Below are 20,970 nucleotides of genomic sequence, written 5' to 3'. Positions count from 1 at the left end.
CAAATAATGCAGGGGGGATGTCTGATGACTACGTTCTTCTTCTACAGCCTTGTAAAGAGGTGTTTGCAGAGAGATTATACATTAATTAGCAGGACTTTTTAGATAAATTAAATGCCTTAGAAAAAAGGGTCACACTACCCGAATACTTTTTTTAAGTCTTTGTTTGAGACAGGGTCTTACCATGTAGCCCTGGCAAGCTATGTAGACCAAGCTGACCTGGACTTCACAAGAGATCTGCTGGAATAAAAGTATGCACCACCATAACTGGCTACACGCACACACACACACACACACACACACACACACACACACACACACACATATGTGTAGAGCAGAGGTGTGAATGTGGGGGTCAGAATTCAGCCTTCAGGACTTGGTTCTCTTTCCACCATGTGAGTTCTGGGGATTGAACTCAGGCTGCTGGGCTGGCAGCAAGCACCTTTACCAGCTGTGCTGTCCCACAAGTTCTATCCGAATACTTTTAGGAATAGAATTGTCCTCACACTGAGACCTGAGGTGACCTTCCAGACTACTGTCCTCCCTTCGACCACCAAGGTGAAAGCTCAGCCCTCGCAATTGGATTCTCAGAAAAGACTGACAGCAGAAGACAGTGGTGACTTTAGTGAGACTGTCCCCATCTTAGGGACAAGTTTGTGGAATAAAGAGTTGGAGCCAGCGGTGGTGGCTCATGCTAGTAACTCAACACTTAGGGGGCAGAGGCAGGAGGTCCACCATAGTAAGTTTACCAGGCCACCCTGGGCTAGAGTGGATTTGGATATAGTGTCTACTAGATCCGAAAAGGAGAAAAAGAAAGAATAGACGTGGGAAGGGCAAGGGGTGTGGCCCAGCGACAGAGGGCTTACCCAGCATATGCATGACCCTTGGTTTGCTCCCCAGCTCTGCAAACAATAAAGAAGACAGAAGGAGTTGGAAACCAGGAGTTGGTTGTCAGGTGACCCATGTTACAGCCGCAGGTCACTCCGCAGCCACGACCACAGAATTGATGGCATATGACTTCCGGTTTCCACGTCTGTAAGAGATGCAAGAATGCCTCACTTGTTGTAAGGATGAGATAGGATCATGTGTGTAAATGCCTCCACACCAGTTATGTTGTGTTTCCATCTGCCCAAATAATCTCTGTCTGGCCTAACAGTTACAGCTGGTGGCCAGGATGCCACAGAGCTGAAGTTCTCTACCCTCTTTGGCTTTCATGCTCTGGCCTGGACTTTGTGCTCAAGGATGTTCCACACAGTCAGTACCTGTTCGGTCTGCCTGAATGAAATGCCCTCTTCCCTGTGGAGTTGAGACAGGCACTTACTCTCCTGCTACTCTTTGTGCTTGGCACACAGCCGCTGCATACAGAGCTACCCTGGTCAGTTTTGGTCAACTTGGCACACTCTCGAGTCACCTGGTGTCTTAGTTAGTGTTGCTATTGCTGTAATGAAACACCATGGCTGAAACCAAGTTGGGGAGGGGAGGGTTTATTTGACTACACTTCCACATTGTAGTTCGTCACTGAAGGAAGTCAGGACAGGAACTCCAGCAGAGCAGGAACCTGGAGGCAGGAGCTGATGCAGAGGCCATGGAGAAGTACTGCTCATTGGCTTGCTCTTCACGGTTTGTTCAGCCTGCTTTCTTATAGAACTCAGAACCACTAGCCCAGGGGTGGTCCCATCCACAATGGACTGGGCCCTCCCCCATCAATCACCAATTAAGAGAAGGCCCTCCAGGCTTGCTCTTCTCCGATGACCCTTGCTTGTATCAAGTTGACATGAAACTAGCCAGCACACTCGGGAAGAGGGAACCTCGATTGAGAAAGTACCTCCATTAGATTGGGCTGTAGATAGGTCTTTGGTATTTTCTTGATTAATGATTGATATGGGGGGCACAGTCCATTGTGGGAGGTGCCAGCCCTGGACTGATGGTCCTTGGTACTATAAGAAAGCAGGCTGAGCCGGACGGTGGTGGCACATGCCTTTAATCCCAGCACTCGGGAGGCAGAGGCAGGCGGATCTCTGTGAGGTCGAGGCCAGCCTGGTCTATAGAGTGAGATCCAGGACAGGCTCCAAAACTACACAGAGAAACCCTGTCTTGAAAAACCAAAAAAGAAAGGGAGGGAGGGACGGAGGGACGGAGGGACGGAGAGAAAGAAAGAAAGAAAGAAAGAAAGGAAGGAAGGAAGGAAGGAAGGAAGGAAGGAAGGGAGAGAGAGAGAGAGAGAGAGAGAGAGAGAGAGAGAGAGAGAGAAAGAAAGGAAGGAAGAAAGAAAGAAAGAAAGAAAGAAAGAAAAAGAAAGAAAGAAAGAAAGAAAGAAAGAAAGAAAGAAGGCTGAATAAGCCATGCATGGCAAACAGGCCAGTAAGCAGGGTTCCTCTACGGCCTCTGTTTTTGCTCCTGCCTCCAGATTCCCATCCTGACTTCCCTCAGTGACAGACTGTGATGTGGAAGTGTAAGCCAAATAAACCCTTTTCTCCCCCAAGTTGCTCTTGGTCAGTGTTGTGTCACAGTAACAGAGGTAGAAAAAAAAAAGTAGGACAACAGCCATCTCTCTGCAGACTGGTGTTGACATCTTGTTAAGGTTTTAGACGACATTAGATGGTCAGTCTGAGTCATGCCATGTTTTTCCTTCCTCAGTGCATGTTAGCATCACAGACTGCCTGAAAGACGGCATGGTGTGTATTGACCTCCTTGACCGACTGAAAGTTTACCTCTTAGCCACCTCCTAACTGCCCTGGTCTTTTTAGTTAGCCTCTTGTTTCTGGAAATGTGTGTGTGTGTGTGTGTGTGTGTGTGTGTGTGTGTGTGTCTTTTGCTTCCATGGTAACCACAGTCTCTGTTCTGACATTGGGTGAGATAAAAATACAGTGCCCTAGAGGACAGCTTCTTTGAAGACAAGGAGTTAGAAACTTATTAACAGGCTTACAAAAACAGTTTAAGCACTTTATTTCCTTTTGGGAGCTCAAAGCACTTTACGAGAATTCCTCAGTGCATACTCAAGCATGCTTATGAATGTGGAGAGTTGCGGACACTGGGTTGTCATCCTGTGTGCAGAGGGGAAGCTGAGGCCGGCAGGAAGGAGGTGCTTGTTGGTGATGACGGCTGAGTCAGCCAGTGCTGGGCCTCTGCTGAGGGGCTGTGGTCCTGAGAGGACCTGGCTGTCTGGCTTCTTTGTGTCTTTCTGTGACTGGGGACATTGTGAGTTGATAAAACGAGCCGAGAAGAGAGCACATGCCTGTGTTTCTATGACCTTCCCAGCATCGGTTGTGTTCTAGTCGCTCCTGTGGGGAAGCAAGAGGGAAATTTTATTTTTATTACGAGCATCATGTTTTGCCCAGAAATAAATGTTAAAGAAGCCAGGGTTTTTCAGGAGTGAACTTAATAAATTCCTGAGTGATGACATTCCTTTTATCGCTCTCTATTGGGTGTCCTACTCCCAAGAGTCCTTTGACAGGTCCTATTCTCCGTAGTCACCACGGAGGTCATAGGGCCCCTGGGAGCAACTCTTCCCGTACCTGGAATCACTCCTCGCTCTGACTGTAGCCAGCACTTCCTGAGTGGAGACACCTGTGCTTCTGCTACCAGATCCTTCGATCTCCCCGTGAGCATCTCTGACCCCAGTTCTTTACTGTGTCTATGATTTTCACAGTGTGTATTAGCTTCCTTGTTGCTATGGCAGAACACCGGACAAAAAGCTACTCAAGGGAGGAAGGTCTTCATTGGCTCAGTTTGAGAGGGAATACAGCCCATCACCACAGAGAAAGCTGGAGGCAGGAGTGTGAGGCAGCTGGTCACAGTGCATGCCGTCATCAAGCCGAGAGCAATGGATGCCATGGATGCTCAGCTTGATTTCTCTTTCCTTTTTTATTTTTATTAAGTCTGTGAGGTCGCACTGCCCATGCTCATTCCCTCCTCAGTTAAAGATCTCTGCAAACATTCTTACAGGCCCACCCTGAGGTGTGTCCCCTGGATGATTCCAAATCCAGTCAAGCTGACCAAAGTTAGCTGTCACACGGTGTCAGACACTCAGGAAGCGGTAGGTGAGGGCTGTTGAGGTGGCTTCACTGGCAAAGGTGTTGGCCCACAAGGATGATGACCTGAGTTTAACCCCCGGTATCCACATGGTAAAAAGACAGAAGTAACCCACACAAGTAGTTCTCGGTCCCCCACACACCGTGGCACCATGCCATGCACACATGTACCACACACACACACACACACACACACACACACACACACACACACACACCCCTTAAGTAAATAAATAAACATAACAAAAAAATCAGAAATAATTGCCATGTGAATATTCATCTATCTGCTTGCCCCAACACAGACCTGTGTGGCAAAATACTTGAAATTTGCACCTGTACCAAACATATACAAACATTTTTTAAAAGCACATTGGGACAGTTGTTGTTGTGGTCGTGGTGTTGGTGGTGGTGGTTGTGTGTATGGGGTGTGTGTGTGTGTGTGTGTGTGTGTGTGTGTGTGTGTGTGTATGAGTGCATGCCGTGGTGAGCATATGGATGTCAGAGAATGACTTGGAAGGAGTCGGTTCTCTCTCTGATCATGTAGATCCTGGGAATCCACTGGTCATCAGGCTTGGTTGCAAGTATTTTTACCAAATGAGCCATTCACTGGCCCCACAAACTTTTCTTCCTCATCATTATTCTCTTAAAAAAAAATACATTTTAACAGCTATTTACAGAGCATTTCCACTGCATGAGGAATGGCCTGTAATCCAAAAGTTATCTGAAAAGCATGAGAGGGGCCAGCACTCAGAGGGTGAACGTGTTCACCCTGCAAGTCTGAAGATCTGAGTTCGATCCCTGAGACCCACCATGGAAAGAGAAAACTGACTCCCCAAAGTCTTTCTCTTCTCTCCACCTGTGTTACAGCATCCATACATCCTCCCTCACACATCATACACGCGCGCACGCGCACGCGCGCACACACATAAAAAAAGTCAAGTATGTGAGGGGATCACATGGAGCACATCCAGACACTGTGCCTTCTGCATAAGTGACTCGAGTAGCTGAGATTTTAGTGTCTTTGCAGGGACCTAGAATAAGCACCTCATAGACAGCAGGGGATAACTGTAGCAGTGGTACCTCCTGGCACTCCACTGGGCAGTCTGCAGTCTTTTCTCCCTTCATTTCCCCAGTAGCCTCTCAAGATTGGTGCTGTCATCATCCTTACTGAACAAAGGACTCAGACATTCATGATACTGAAGAATCAGACCTTGACCGGGCGCCGGAAAGTGGCAGACAGGACTGGAGCATGTGCACAGCCATTTTGCCTCCTGCTAGTGAAAGGCGCCTTTAAGAACAATACTTCCGGACTTTCCCAATCCAGTCCTTTGGTGTTGTGTTTTTGTTTTTAAAGATTTTATTTTACAGTTAATTAAGTAGGTCTGTGTTTGTCTGTGTGTGGTTTTGTGTCTTAAGAGGCCAGAAGAGGGCATTGGATCTCCTGGAGCTGGAGTCATAGGCAGCTGTGAGCTGCTATGTGGTGCTGGGAACTAAGCTCAGGTCCTCTGCAAGAGCGACAGGTTCTCTTAACCTCTGGGCCATCTTGCCAGCCCACCCAAAATCGGTAGTTGAGAGAACATGAAGTCCCCGTTTTCACAGGACACTTTCATATCAAGGTATAAAGAGAGGCTGTGGGAAGCCTTCCACGCATGTTCCCATTGCTAGACCCTCTTTATTCCACACAGGTGATTCTCAAACACAGACATCACAAAGCTCCAGTGTCCAGCAGGCCTTTATTGCTAGGGAAGCCCTTGAATCTTATCCTCTGCTAATCCTAGTTTTTCCTCGGAGAAGCTCAGTGAAGCAGAGCTCGGCCGTCTTCCTCTGCCTTCTACCCTTCCATCAGTTTTCAGGAAGAACCCAGCTGCGTTCCATTGAGACCGGCTTCATCGCCAATGTTCCCTGGCTGTGGTTTGGACATTAGGATGAGCAATCCCTCACAGATGAAGTCCTGGGTGACCCTGTAATCAACAGGCTGAATGTTTGCCGAGTGTGACTAACCACTCATAAAAGAGCCAAGCATGATTCAAAGAACTCCACCAAAAATAATGTATTATTTGGCCTCATCTCAGCCTGGTGCAAAGTCAGATTTTGAGTCACAAAGCCCATTAGCAATGCGGGTGTATTTGACTCTAATAAAGAGGTGAGTGTAGCCCAGATGTAGAGTGGTATATTTAGAGCTGGCTCCAGGATGAGTTTTGGTGTAGAGGCAATGACACAAGACAGAGACTAACCTGGAAAGGGACAACTTCACTAGTCCCCATTTCTGCCACCAAGAGAAGTAACCCAAGCTGTGAGGAGTCTCTTTACTTCCTAGAAAAGGAAGCTTTTATAGTTTTGCAAAGAAGGGGGTGATTAGAAGAGGTGTCTTCATTGGGGAAGCATGTGAAGCTTGCATGGGGTTCCTCCCAAGACATCCTTGGATCCCAGCCTTGGTCAGTTCTGATCTAATGTAGCCACCGTGTGTCCCTGTTAGGACGTGCTCAGTCATGACAGCTGCCCTGCTTCAGAAGACATACAGTTGCTACCCCCACCATGACAGCTCCACCACGGCTCTCCTAGAGGTCTCTCCCTGCTGGTGACAGGCTAAGAAGAATAGCCACTGAGGCAGCAGAGGGAGCCAGAGAAAAGGGTGAAAGGTCCTGGGACAGTCAGCCTCCCAGGAGGCGGGCTCATGTTTAGCTGCATTTCATTCCCCGGGTTACGGTTTTAGTTGCAATGTTGCATACAACACTCCTTACTTGAGGAGAAGAATAACAATGTTTGTATGGTTACAGATGAGGTGAATCAGAAACCCCTAGTCTCACCTCTCCGGCATGCTTATCCTAACCACGGCCATATCTTCTCTCTAAAAGACTTGCCTTCCCTGCAAGATCATGTCCTTTCTTACCGGCCCTTGCTCTTCAATCTTCAGGCAATTCGGTGGTTATGCCAAGGAGGCAGACTACATTGCTCACGCCACCCAGCTACGTACCGCCCTGGAGGGCACGCCAGCCACCTACCAGGGTGACGTCTACTACTGTACCGGGTATGACCCTCCCATGAAGCCCTATGGACGTCGGAATGAGGTCTGGCTTGTGAAGACATGAGTCATTCACTGAACTGGGAGCATCCTGGAAGTGTGCCACTGTGTCCCCCGACTTGGGGTCAAGAGGGGGCAGTGCTTCTCCAGTTTCAGCTTTCCTTCAAAACCCCTCACTGTCAGGTTTCTAAAATAAGCCAAGATTGGCAGCACCGTTCTTGTTGAATTATAAAATCCTGTGGCAGATCAGAAAAATCTCAGCAGCATTTTCTCTGCCATCTGGGTCACTGAAAACTGATTTTTAAAAATTATCAAATTTGTATTTTTGTTAGTGAGGGAACATGTGATTTATGCATGAGCTTTCATCTGTGATTCTTCTAAGAACTTTGTCTAGAAACCAAAAATACATATCTTTGACTTAAGCAGCAGAGACAATTCTAAGTATAATTATTTCTTGGGTTCTATAGTCCTTTAAAAAATATTCATTCTTGTGTGTGTGTGTGTCTGTGTGTGTGTGTGTGTGTGTGTGTGTGTGTGTGTGTGCGAGTGTGAACATGTGTGTGCAGGTACCCTCAGCGCCCGTAAGAAGGCATCAGATCCCATGGAGCTGGATCCCACAGGAGATTGGAAGCCACCTGACTTGCATTGCTGGGAACTGAACCCTGGTCCTCCGGAAGAGCAGCAAGTACCATTGAGCCATCTCTCCAGCCCCAAGGTTCACAGTCTTAACAGAGCACTGTTGATGGTGTTCACTGTATTGAGATATCTGGAGTCTGCAGAGCATCCTCCAAGGCTCCCAGGGAAAGAGGCTGTGTTCTGGATGCCTGGCTGTCTCTGAGCCTGTATTTACCAGAGCTTCCAGGCAGCACATCTGTGAACAATAGCTGAGGATCGGGTTTGCAGCTGTGGTCCACAGGGGTTTGCAGAAGTTTACGAAAGCAAACAGAGAAGAAAATCACACTCCCACACACAGCCAGCCCTGGGGGCAGGAAATGTCACCAGGAGGATTTATTCAGTACAATGAGATGAGCTCAGAAAAGGCTTGAGTCCAGGTTCCTCAACTGAACAAGATAGGAATAAAAGGAATGAGCAGTTTGGCCTGCAGAGAAGAAAAGAGAGAGAAGGCTGTGAGCGCGAAGCGGGGAAAGCAGCTGGGCTGCAACAGGTTGTGGGCAGGCAAGGCAGTGAGCTTCGGGGTCACGAGGGGCACCGGGATCAAGCCCTGTCAACAGCCCTAACTTAGACAACCGTAAAGATCCCCCAGAGACTCGGGAGGCCACCTGTCAGTGTTTGGGTTTCTATGGCAACAGCAGGGCTCTGGGCAGTGCTTAGTAGGGGGAAGCTGCAGAAAGGTGGGCACCATGAGAAGCGAGGACAAACAACAGCTGATGACGTGTTCGCTGGAGGCCTTCCAGCGTCGCTTCTGGGTTGCAGCCCCGGCTGTTTCTGAAGATCAGCCTTGACTGCCTCGTGCACTGTTCCTGTACTATGACGCTCACTTCGCATCTTGACTCTGGGTTGGGGGTAGTATCATGACCCTCACACAGACGAGGAGGTGAGGCCCACCCCCAGGCTTTCCCACTGAACCCAAGACTAAGAGAAGTATAGCATGGGGCCTGAGGTCATGTCAGGCAGTTTGGATTTTTAAAATATTTTATTTACTTATGGTGTGTGTGTGTGTGTGTGTGTGTGTGTGTGTGTGTGTGTGTGTGTGTGTGTAAAGAGGCCTTGGGATGCCTGGCTTCTTATGTGGATGCTGGGATCCAAACTCAAGTCCTCATGACTGAGCAGCAAGTGCTCTTAACCACTAGGTCATCTCTCCAGCCCCAGTTTGGATTTTATCCCAAGCAAAATTAAAAGTACTTGTGTGGCATTAATTGGGAATGTGACCCCATTATATTTTGGGAGGAAAATTCTGTCCATGGTGCAGGAAATACAAGGAGGGGCATGTGACTGAGTCAGGAAGACCAGCTTCGTTGTTAAGGAAACAAACACAACCCCCTCTCATACTAAGACAATGGAAAGTCCGTTTCTGACACACAGGGTCCTGTACGATTTGTCCTCCACTTCCCCACTCTCCAGACTCTTCCTCATACAGTCCAGCCACAGCCACAGCGAGTCCTCTGTCACCTTTTTAGGTGGCCGGGTCTCCTCGTCCCATTGATGGTACCTTGACCCCCTCCCTACCTTTTCAAAAAGCCTGGAACGCCCCTGTCTCTAAATTACCCTACTCTACCCCACCCCAGAGAGATATTTAGGAACACACTCAGTGTTAGAAGAAGCTGGTAAGGTTTTCTTTTTTCACACAGCAAGAAATGCACACGTAGGTTGAATGGCAGGTGCTTGCTTTTTGTCTCAGGGCTGCAAGACGGCAGAAAGGTCCAAGGAGCAGAAGCTGCCCCTACCACATCCGTAATCTCATTGTGTGAGAAACAAAAATATTTTCCGGAGTTCCCACAGCAGAGTTCCATTAGCGGGCAAGGGAAACGTGAGCGTCAAGGTGTGTGTGCAACTTGGGAAGTGCGTGCCTCTGTAGGCAGGAAAGTCAGAGCGTTTGAGACAGGTACTCAGAACGGCTTTGGGAGGACCCACGGGGGAGTGAGCGGGTGTGTGTGCCCAGGGTAAGTAAGAGAAGGTCCCAGAGCACGGTGAGATGGGCGAGGCCAGGTCTCAGAAGATCTGCAGGCTGTCTCTACCCCCACCAGTTCCTGCTGTCCTCTAGCTCTCCCCTCTCCCCTTCGAAAGCCAGAACTGGGGAGCACAGTCACTTAGAGGGGAGGAGAAAGGTCTCAGCCGCCTGCCTCACATTGAAAGCCAGAGTGACGACTGGGAGTCGGTGACAAAACAGGAGGACACCAGGACACGAAGGACAAGAGCTGCCACAGCAAAGCAAGTCTACCCAGCTCTGTGTTTAAGGATGAAAAGCGGGTGCTGGTGCAGTGGTGGACGCCTGTGGTCCTTGCACTTCAGAGACAAGAGGAAAGGGAGTTCAAAGCCAGCCTTGGCTACATCAAGAGCTTGAATCTAGCCTGTGCTACAGGAGACCCTATTATCTCAAGCAGGGGAAAAACAAACAAACAAACAAAAACCAAAAACAGGCCAGGCATGGTGGCACACACACTTGTAAGGCCAAAGCAGGATTGCCACAAGTTCAAAGCCTGCCTAGACTGCCCAATGAGTTCCAATCTGAGCTAAAAGTGAGACAATGTCTCTCAAAGAAAAAAAAAAGAAAGAGAGGGAGGAAGGAGGGGGAGGAAGGAAAGGAGAGGAGAGGAGAGGGGAGGGGAGGGGAGGGGAGGAGAGGGGAGGAGAGGAGAGGAAAGGAAAGGGGGAATGAAGGAGAATCGGTTGACTACAGGCACCAGACTTTCCCATCGCCAGTCTACAAATGAAGAAACTGAACATTCCTGTCCCCACCTTCTCTCGTCAGTATCATTACCAAAACCCAAGTTTATGTTGAAAACCTGTCAGCCTCTTCTCACTTCTCTCCCTGGGGTGTTGGAGTAGAGCCCGTGGCTAATATTTGAATGGGTAAAAACCTACCCTGGAAAACAGTGAGCAGAAGAACTTAGGCATCAACGACTAACTCTTCTCTAGACTGAGTGCTCAGAGTCCCAGCTCAAGGCAACAGCCTCTCCTGAGCTGCACACATAAACAGGCTCTCCCATCTCCCAGAAGCCACCACCTTCCTGTGGCCTTAATATTCCTTGCATTTTTGCAAGCTCTGTCCAGTAAAATTTGTTCTGCATGTGCTGTGTCACGATGCCACATTCTTAGGCTTACAAAAGAGTGTCCTGGGGTCATGGGGTGATTGTATGCACAAACACAGGGGAACCCCCAGAGAGCTAGTCACCACTCCTTTAAGGAAGATCTCCTAATTTACACTTGGCTTCTCCACTCTTGAGTAATGTCCTTTGATCTTGAGCACAATAATTAGTTTCACAGCATGCCACATTGATTTGGGGAATGCCATAGATTTGGCATTTGAATTTATGTCCTGAACAGGCACTAACCTTTTCCCTATTTTTGTTTCTGTAGCGACATCACTCTATAAGAATCTGGGGAGAGACCCAAATAATAGCCACAAATGCGGAATCAGGAACCAAGCCAGGAAGGTAGAAATGACGCAGTGGCCAGTGAGTGGGGCAAGAACTGGTGTTGGCTGTGAAGAGCCATCGCATAATCCAACTGCTAGACTGTTCTGTCTCTATAGTGAATAAGCTACATCTTCATTAAAAACAAAACAAAAACATGTCCTGGAGCTGGAGAGATGGCTCAGATGGCTCTTTGCAGAGGACTGGGGTTCAGATCTCAGCATCCACATTGGGCAGCTCACAACCTCCTGGAACTCCACTTCCATGGGATCCAACTTCTTCTTCTGGCCTCTGTGGGTTTATGTGCACACACACACACACACACACACACACACACACACACACACACAAAAAAAAAAAAAGATCTTTAAAAACTCATTTATAAATTGGCTCAGGCCCCAGCCTCTTCTCCCCTGGTGTCTCTCCTCTCTCCTGGGCCCCTTATTCTCCCAAAGCACTGGGGCAACCAGAGGTTCCTCTAACAAGCTCTCCCAGGGCCTCCTGCCCACTTTACTGTGCTCTCGCTGCTAGACTCCCCCATCTCTCTTACTTCAGCAACTTCAAAGTTTACCCTGATTCCTCCAGTAACAACTGCTTCCTCTATGGTTTCTAATCCCCACCTCACATCTACTTCATAAAGATGTGTTTGTTCACAATAGGGTTTGGTGTAGCCTGATTGCAAGGTACTTGCCTAGCATTCATGAATCCCCGAGTTTCACCCCCATCATCACATAAACTGGTCGCAGTGGTACACACCTGTAATCCCAGCACTGAAGAGGTAGAGGGAGAGAGATCAAAAGTTCAAGGTCACCCTTAGCTGTATAGCAAGTTTGAGGACAGCTTGGAATACATGAGTCTCTTTCTCTCTCTCTCTCTCTCTCTCTCTCTCTCTCTCTCTCTCTCTCTCTCTCTCTCTGTGTCTCTCTCTCTCTCACACACACACACACACACTTATGCACAGTACATAATTTTATTAATATAGATTCATTGGAATTTTTAAAAGAACTATTGCCAGGTATTCCCAGCACTCAGGAGGCTGCCAGGCCAGCCTGGGTTACATATCAAGACCCTGTTTTGATATGTAACAAAGCAAAGGCCTAGAGAGGCAGCTTAACAGTTAGGAGCATTTGTGGCTCTGGCAGAGGACCTGGGTTTGGTTTCCAGGACCTACATGGTGGTCCACAACTGTCTGTGACTCTCTTCTGACCTTTGAGAGCACCAGATACATACATGGTGCAAATATATACACCCATACATATAAAATCAATAAATCTAACAGAATTGGTTTTTTAAGCAAAACAAAAATGAGCTATTGATAGCTAAAACTTACGAAGCATTCATTGTGTCCCAGGTACTTGCTCATTATGTGAATGACCTGATTTTACCCTGTAAGGAGGCCATTGGCACTATTTTCTCTATTTAATTTACAAATGAACTGGGAGGTTCATTAGAATGGCCTAGGCTAGCCCAGTGTGATGAGATCTGCAGCACCTGGGAGGTGGAGGCAGGAGGATCAGGAGTTCAAATTTATCCTCAGCTACAGAGCAAGTTTGAGGCTGGCCTGGACTACATGACAGAATCGCCTGTTCAGAAGCATGTCATAGAACTAATGGAGGGACTTTTAACTGCTGTCTACAGAGGAAGAGAGAGGGATAGACAAGTCAGTCAGATCACTGCTGGGAATCAGTGCTGCTTCTGGATGTTCAAGTTCACAGAGTTGTTCATCTTCATCCAAGGCACATACCCTGAGGACACAGGGATTATAAGATGGCCACTGAGCCACAGAGTAAATTATACAGGAGGACAAGCCACCTCCCACTGCACTCAGCTATAGACACACACCCGGCCTCACCCACTGTTCTTGAATATCCAGAGCTGTGCTGCCAAGTGCCTGAGAGTGTGAACCTAGCTGTCAAACTGCCAGGAGGCAAATTCTGCCTCTGTCACACATCGTCCATGTGGCCTTGGGCATTCTAGTCTGTTTATGTGAGACAGGGTCTCAGGTAGCCAATATTCACCTGAGTACTCAAATCAAAATGCTGGACATCAGCCTGGGAAGAGACGATTGGCTGGATGCTCTCAGATGGCATCCCTCTCTCCCATGCTGCCATAATCTGAAATTGGCCTTCCCCAGGGCAGCAAGGCCATCCTCATCCTCCATGCTGCCATATCATCCAGCCAGTTTCTCTAAACTCCTCACGTAATGAGAGTATTTATTTATTTATGTATTTATTTATTTATTTATTTATTTATTTATTTATTTATTTATTTATTTATTTATTTATTTATTTATTTATTTATGCCTACGTGTATGTCTGTGTGAGGATGCCCGATCCTCTGGAATTGGAGTCACAGACAGTTGTGAGCTGCCATGTGAGTGCTGGGATTTGAATCCAGGTTCTATGGAAGAGCAGACATCTCTCCAGCCCTTTAAAGTCTCGTGTAAAATGGAGAGATGAAGGAGGAACAGTAAAGACCTTCTTCAGGACCAAACATCCAACAGGGGTGGTGAGGAGCAGAGGGGCCCTCTCCTGGATCACAAACTCATGGTGTGGTTCCACTAGCCATGACTAGACAGGGGTGAGAATCTGTGAGGCCGTGTGGAACTGACCAATCCTCTTCTCTACTCGGCATGCTTCAGTCTGCATCCTGGTTTTTGTTGTTGGTTTTGTTTGTTTGTTTTGAGTTTGGTTCTACTGTTTGGCCTAAACTAGTCTTAAATTTTCTCATCATTTATTCACTTCACAAACTTTTTTATTCAGCCCCTCCAATGCACCAGATACATCGCTAGGCAAGTAGATGTAGCAACAAACAAGCAAAACAAACCCTCGCACAGCAGGTGCGGAGGAAACATGTATGTAGCGTATGACATCATATTTTAGGAAGTAATGGTGCTATGGCAAAAGTGAAAAGTAGAGCAGAAGCGAGTGAATGACTTCGGAGACGTCATGAAGAGGATGCTATGTGAGTTTTACCAGTGAGGTCACGTGAGAACAGAAAATGCTGAATGGTAGCGAAGTAACTGGGCGGATGGATTGGTGGGAACAGAACTATACTAAGGAAACAGCCAGTGCAAAGGCCCCAAAGTAAGGCAACCCTCTGTGACTAGGGGCTGGCTGGAAGGTCAGAGGGGTTCCACAGGGAGCAGAGGGGAACAAGGGCCAGAAGAGCTCATGTAAGGACCAAGAGGAGGCTGTGTAAGAACTCCAAACTGCTGTAAGTCTTGAGTGCTCTTCTGTAGTAAATGGATAGGCCCTTCCAGGACTGAAGCACAGGATGAAATGATCAAATCAGCTTCTAAGAGAACTCCTCTGCTGCTAAGTCAGGACACACTGTAACAAGGGTAAGATTGGAGCCAGGGGCCACAGGAACAGGAGCCAATGACCAGCAGGGGTCCACTCCAGCAAAGCGAGGAAGAGGGGTTTGTCACTTGCAGCAGTGAAAAGTGTCCAGAGTATGTTTATCGTTTGAAGATTGACCCAACGGGATTTCCTGACGGCCTAAACATTGCCTATGAAGGAAAACAGCATCAAAGAGGCTAAGATTCTTTTTAATTTAACATTATCCTGTTGAGAGAGAGAGAACATGCCACAGCTCATATGTGAACACCTTGGGGGAGCTGGTTCTCTCCAAGTGTCCTCCGAAATCCAGGTTGATCCATTGGCACTGTAACAGGGAGAGAAAACATCAAAACTTCTCAATAATAAGGACACTGTGTCCTTGAGGACAACAGAAGGTGGACCATGCTGACTGAGGGGCCTGTGGTCTGTACCATGTCACAAAAATGCTTACGGTGGGGGAGAAGGCTCTTCTGTGCCCAGATCTCCAGCCGGGCTGTGTCGTAGCCTATATGCAGCAGGGCTCCCCCAGGCACTTCCACTGCGTGCCAAGTGCCAGATTTGGTGGTGTTCCCTACCGGCTGCTCCCTTTTGTACTCTTACTTAGAAGTCTCCCCGGAAGCAACACCTGCCTCTTCTTCCAGAATTCTTGACTGAGAACTCCATCTCTACCTCAGTAGCCAATTTCTGCTGGATGCTTGTGAACCTTTGTTTAGATGATGTTGTCTTTTGTTTGAGCTCTCTCTCTCTGTCTCTCTCTCTCTCTCTCTCTCTCTCTCTCTGTCTCTCTCTGTCTCTCTCTCTGTGTCTCTGTCTCTCTCTCTGTCTCTCTCTCTCTCTCTCTCTGTCTCTCTCTCTCTCTCTGTCTCTCTCTCTCTCTCTCTCTCTCTCTCTCTCTCTCTCTCTCTCTCTCTCTCTCTCTCTCTCTCTCTCTGCCTCCTGCTTGTGTATCAGATGGAAGCGCTCACCTACTACTCCAGCACTGTGCCTGCCTGCCTGCCTGCCTGCTGCCATGCTCCTGCCGTAGTCATACACTGCATAGCGAAGTGTTAGGCAATGACAGACCGTGTATATGATGTCAGATCGTGTTACCTGTGAGTGACACCGTAGCCTTCTTAGATTAGTAAGTACACTCCATGACTGTATTAGCTACTTTTCTCATTGCTCTGACAAAACACCTACAGAAGCAGCCTAAGGGAGGAAGGGTTTATGTAGACTCACGGATTGAGGGTAGAGTCCATGATGGTGAGAAGGCGTGGTGGCAGGAGTGTGAGGCGTTGCATCTACAGCCAGGAAGCAGAGAGAGTTGAATGCTGGTGCCCAACTTGCTTTCTCTCTCTCTCTTTTTTTATTCAGTCCAGGACCTCAGCCTATGGAACAGTGACACCCGCATTCCAGATGGGTCTTCACTACTTGGTGAATGAAATGCCCTCAAAGACATGCCCAGAGGTGTGTCTCCTAGGTAATTCCAGTCAAGTTGATAGTGAAGAGTCCCCTTCGGGGTGATGTTCAAGCAGTGATAAATTTGTCAATGTGTTTTCTGTCCTTAAGTGATTCACAGCTCTAACATAAAATGGAAGTTTAACCATGATCTTATCCTGCCCTGACTATAAACTTATTTCAGTGGGATACCTGAGGAAAAGGCCAGATGCTCTTCAGTGACATTATTCAGCCTTTAAAAGTCCAACCAAAGTTGAAGAGCTAAAACTCCACATTAGTAGATTATTGTGGTTGTTCTCAACAGGGACTTGCTAGTAATCATTATAACGCTGGAAATTTTCATTAATAGTAATCAAAACAACACATGAGTCATTAAGTCATATTTCCTTATAAGAACTCAGTGAAGTCACTTCCTATTCACCAGGTTTAATTCAACTATTCACTTGGAATTTTGAAAAGAAGAATGGTTATTTGATTCATATGTTTTTATTTCTTCTGGGAAAAAAATAACCAATGTGATCCTGAAAGAAAAATAAGATACAACAGTATGTCTAATTATTTCACTCACACTGACTCCCTATCCCCTTCAATATGTCGCAACAGTTAGGGAACACACAGAGTTATAATCATTCCATTTATGAGAATATTTTTAACTCTTCAGAGTATACGCCCTTTCAGGGGAAGGCTGGTGCCTGTGGGTCTATCTGTTTCCATAGGGATAAAAGCTTTGGCTTTGACAAAGCTATTTTAGAACTCTGTAGAAATGAAAGCTAGCATTACAACAAAGAAGAGTTTCCCTCCTGTCGACATGGACATGAATTCAGTTCAGAGATTCAGTTACACAGTGGGAATAAGAGGAGCATTGCCCAGGAAGCTTGCTTTGGTGACAGCAGCTGGCAGGCTGGGCTCAGCTGGCACTACTGACCAGAGAAACTAAATGTGGACTCTTGCATGGCAGCTGTGTCCCAGGAGAGAGCATTTGGTGACCAAGTAATCCAAGACTTCACGCAGGTGTTGCAAGGCTTTGGCCCGGCCTGGGAATTTATACAACATCACTCCCCACTGCATTTTACTGACTATGGGCAAATGCCTAAGGCCAGCTTAGATTTGAGAGGGGATGAGACCCACCCTCTTGGCAGGAAGAATGTCAGATAATTAGGGCCATCTTGAAAAGTACCCTGTCTTCTGAAATCCTTAAATGTTTTTGGCATATTAAAACATATCATTGTCTAGCCTGTGATTTAATTTCATTAAGAGTATACAAATACCACCTAAATATGCATTCTTATTATCCAATGCCATGTCCAAACATGTTTGCCAAGTGAGATAGTTTTGTGTGTCTTTGAGTGTTTTGTTTAATTGGTTGGTTAGTTGGTTTTTGTTTTGTTTGAGACAGGGTTTCACTTTGCAGCTGATGCTGGACTGAAACTCACTGTGTTGTCCAAGCTGTCTTCTGTCCTTGCACTACCCCCAAACCTAAATGCTGAGATTACAGCGTGAGCCACCATGCCCTGCTGAGATAGTCTGCAACTTAAAGCATTTGAATGATTTTTTAAATTGTGTGTGTGTGTGTGTGTGTGTGTGTGTGTGTGTGTGTGTGTGTGTATGTTTACATGCCCGTGGCTCAGGAGCCCACTGAGGCCAGAAGAGGGTGTTACAGGTGATTGAGAACTGTTTGATCTGGGCTCCAGGAACCGACCTCAAGCCCTCTGCAAGTGTGCCCTCTCAACCGCTGAGCCATCTCTCTAGCAAAACATTTGCTCTCAGTTCCCAGTTAGTGCGGTGTGGGTGTCACTCTGAGACTTAGTGTTTTTCCTTGTGAAAAAACAGAAATTTGACTGTGTGGTAAGTGGATATGGCCGGCTCCAACATCTGAACAAAAGATTTCTGCAATTTGTGTGTACTGGGACCTCATCTGATTCCAATAAATCAGTAAAATCTGTCTTAGTGTCAGAGCCTCATTGTGTATTAACTGCCAGTGCCAGTCATTTTTAAAATTCTGCCGTGTATTCTAAGCTTATTTCTTGTTCATTTTTGCAGCTCCTTTATTAAGTTTTCTTTTTTCACTTTAAATAAACAATCTGTAATGAACTTTTCTAACTGGGAGATTCTAGCTAATCGAGGTGTGAATGAAACACATTTAAACAAAGCAATAAATGATAAAGATTATTCTTGTCTTTTGTGTCTGGTCTAAGTAAAAGTCTGAGCAAATTGTAGCCTCAGTACTTGTTGACATTTAAAACCTCGGGCTCCACACCAGGCTGGAAGTATATAAAGAACATTGCTTCTTTCTGATTGAAGACAATATGGACTTGATGACTGATGGCGGTACACGGCCCAATTTATCAGCTGATTTACCATTTTATCATCAAAAGCCCTAGGAACCATTTCATACATACTAGAAGAAGAAGAAGAAAACACCAGCTGTGTAACCCCAGTATACAGCCAGGAGATGATTATAAGGCTTTTGCATTAATAGAAGTTGACAGCATAGAAATTAATAATAAGTCAGGGTATGTTTCCTTTGGGAACAAATGGGATATTCATTGACAGGATTATCATGCCCCTGCCATGGTGTATTTTTTTATTTTGAAGGCTTTAAGCTTTCCTTTTATGAATTTTATTGTAAATAATGCTATCTGTCATTTTTGTTAAGCCTTGCACAGTTCACAAGATTACATTTAAATAATCTCTGCTCTAAGTTCCTATATCAACATTTTCCCTTTTAGAATGTAACTTAAGTAAAATTAAATATTTATGAGTCGACATTTTACTCAACAGTGTCAGATTATTTCTTCTAGGTGTAGCAGTTGAACTTGAACAGACCTGCAATATTTCCCACATTATCTGCTCTCTTCTGATAATGAAGCAACCCATGGGGCTGGCTCAGCTTTTAGAAGTGCTTGCTGCTCTTGCAGAGGGCTGCAGCTTGGTGCCCAGCCATCTCCGCCAGGCAGCTCACAAGCACCTGCAGCTCCAGCTCCAAGGAACCCGCTGCCTTCTCCTGGCTTCACACACACACACACACACACACACACACACACACACACACACACATACACACACACAATAATAGTAATAATAATAATAATAATAATAATAAAGTAATTCTTTTGGAAAAACAACTTTATAATAAGCATATATTAGTGCAACTGAAAGGCTGTAATAGTCACAAACTAGGGAGAAAACATTAGAATAATTTTCTTTTCCTTTTTTAAGTTTTTTTAATGTATCTGTGAAAGTGTATGCCATATATATGCCCATGCCTCCAAGGCCAGAAAAGGGCTAGAGTTACAGGAAGTTGTGAGCCACCCAGCATGGAGCTGGGAACTGAACTCAGGTCTTCAAGAGAGAAGCAAGTGTTCTTTTTAATTTTTTATGAGATTTTATTTATTTTTATTTTAAGTGTATGAGTATTAGTCTGCATGTATGTCTGTGTACCATATGTGTGAGTGCTTAAGGAGGCCAGAAGCAGGTACTAGATCCCTTGGAACTGGAGTTACATATGACTGTGAGCTTCCATGTAGGTGCTGGATATTGAACCTGTGTCCTCTGGGAGAACAGCCAATGACCTTAACCACTGAGCCATCTCTCCAGCTCCCAACTTTTCAAAAAAGAACCTGACATCTAGGTCTTGTGGCCTATACTTGCAATTCCAGCATTTTGGAGGCAGAGTGAGGGTACAGAGTGAAAGGCCAACCTGGGCTACAAAGCAAGACCTTGCTGTCAAAATAAAAAAATAAATAATTTTTAAAATACTCAGACATTCATAAATGAGTGAGACTCAGTTGATTTTAATAGTTTACTAGTCCAGACTAGTTGCTGTGATACTTCACACCCTTTTAGTATATACCATTAAACTGTACAGTGTGTGTACACTGATATAATTTGATACAGACTAATAGAGTATTATTTGGAAATTTCAGAATGAGATGCCTAGGGACAACTATATAATTTTTGAGAGCCAGTGTAAACTGAAAATGTGGGGTCCTGCATAGAAGTAGATACGGTAACAGCCCTTTCCAAGAGCACCCCACCTAACCCATGCAGACAAGTGACCCAGCTGAGGCTCAGCCCTAGACCTGGGGAGGCTGGCTGACCCGGGGCACAGGGAATTGACTAGGTACTCAGGAACCTGTCTATGGAGGAGATGGTGGGAAGCTGGATCAAGCCTGGGTGATGGCTTAAAGAAACACACACATGGCCCCACTCCACTCCATTGACCAAACATAAATACAAGACAAAGGCATTAAGAATTCCAAGATGGCGACCGAAGAGCATCAGTGTCAAGCACAGGGACCTGGTGAGTAGGGGCACCTTGTAGATACCAATAAACCAAAGGACAGACAGTCCTTTCATGGCTACTGCCCCCATCACAGCCTCTCCTCATGCGGCCAGTCATGGTATCAGTGGGGCGAGGAGCATGTGGCTCACTCTCACACGCTGGTTCTTTTTTCTTTCTTCTAGTCACAATCCACAGTTCCTATCTAAAGACTTGAGTCTTTCTAAGGACCTGTCCCTAAGAGATGGGACCAGAGCAAGAACATGACTGGGAGTTGGACAACTGTCACTGCAAAAACTATGGCTCTCATCTTAAAGGGAATAAGAGATAGTTTATCATTTGGGAGCCATTCTGAGTGACCATGGCCTGGGAACACAGACTTAGGTTACCCCAAATTACATATTCCAATGTGGAAGCAGTTTCATGAAGTTTTTATGGGACAAAAAAAGTCATAAATCAAGGCAAGTTTAAAATACATTGGTGGGTAGAGAGAAATGGGGAAAGCTTTTCTATGGGTCTAAGATGCTTTCTGAGCTTTTGGGTTGGTGGAAGCTAGTGGTCTGCTAAATTAACAGATCCCAAAAGGGTTTTATCTATGAGTTACAAGATGCTAGTTCTGATACAGAAGTAGGCAAGGAATGGCTGCTCTGGAGGGCTAGAACTAGCCAAGATAAGGTAATTGGCCTCTGGACCTGCAACGTTTCAATCTCTCCACAGCGCTGCTGTTCTAGCCGGTCGGTGTCTGTACACACAGACTCTTCCCTGG

The 20,970-nt window shown here is 46.3% G+C and overlaps 1 protein-coding gene across 1 annotated transcript in view; it reads left to right on the top strand.

Annotated features, from left to right (window-relative positions):
* The window catches only part of Hebp1 (heme binding protein 1), a 28,415-nt gene extending 20,937 nt beyond the window's left edge, over nucleotides 1-7,478 (top strand). Inside the window, exon 4 of the mRNA XM_052720739.1 lies at nucleotides 6,943-7,478. Coding sequence (XP_052576699.1) covers nucleotides 6,943-7,117 — 175 coding nt within the window. The 3' untranslated portion in view covers nucleotides 7,118-7,478. The remainder of the gene's footprint in view (nucleotides 1-6,942) is intronic.
* The last annotated feature ends 13,492 nt before the right edge of the window (nucleotides 7,479-20,970 follow it).

The sequence above is a fragment of the Peromyscus californicus genome, unplaced genomic scaffold (genome assembly GCF_007827085.1).
Source record: "Peromyscus californicus insignis strain IS unplaced genomic scaffold, ASM782708v3 Scaffold_6__1_contigs__length_162567912, whole genome shotgun sequence".
NCBI lineage: Eukaryota > Metazoa > Chordata > Mammalia > Rodentia > Cricetidae > Peromyscus > Peromyscus californicus.
Note: the sequence above shows the minus strand (reverse complement) of the source record. Positions and strands in the feature narration are given on the sequence as shown.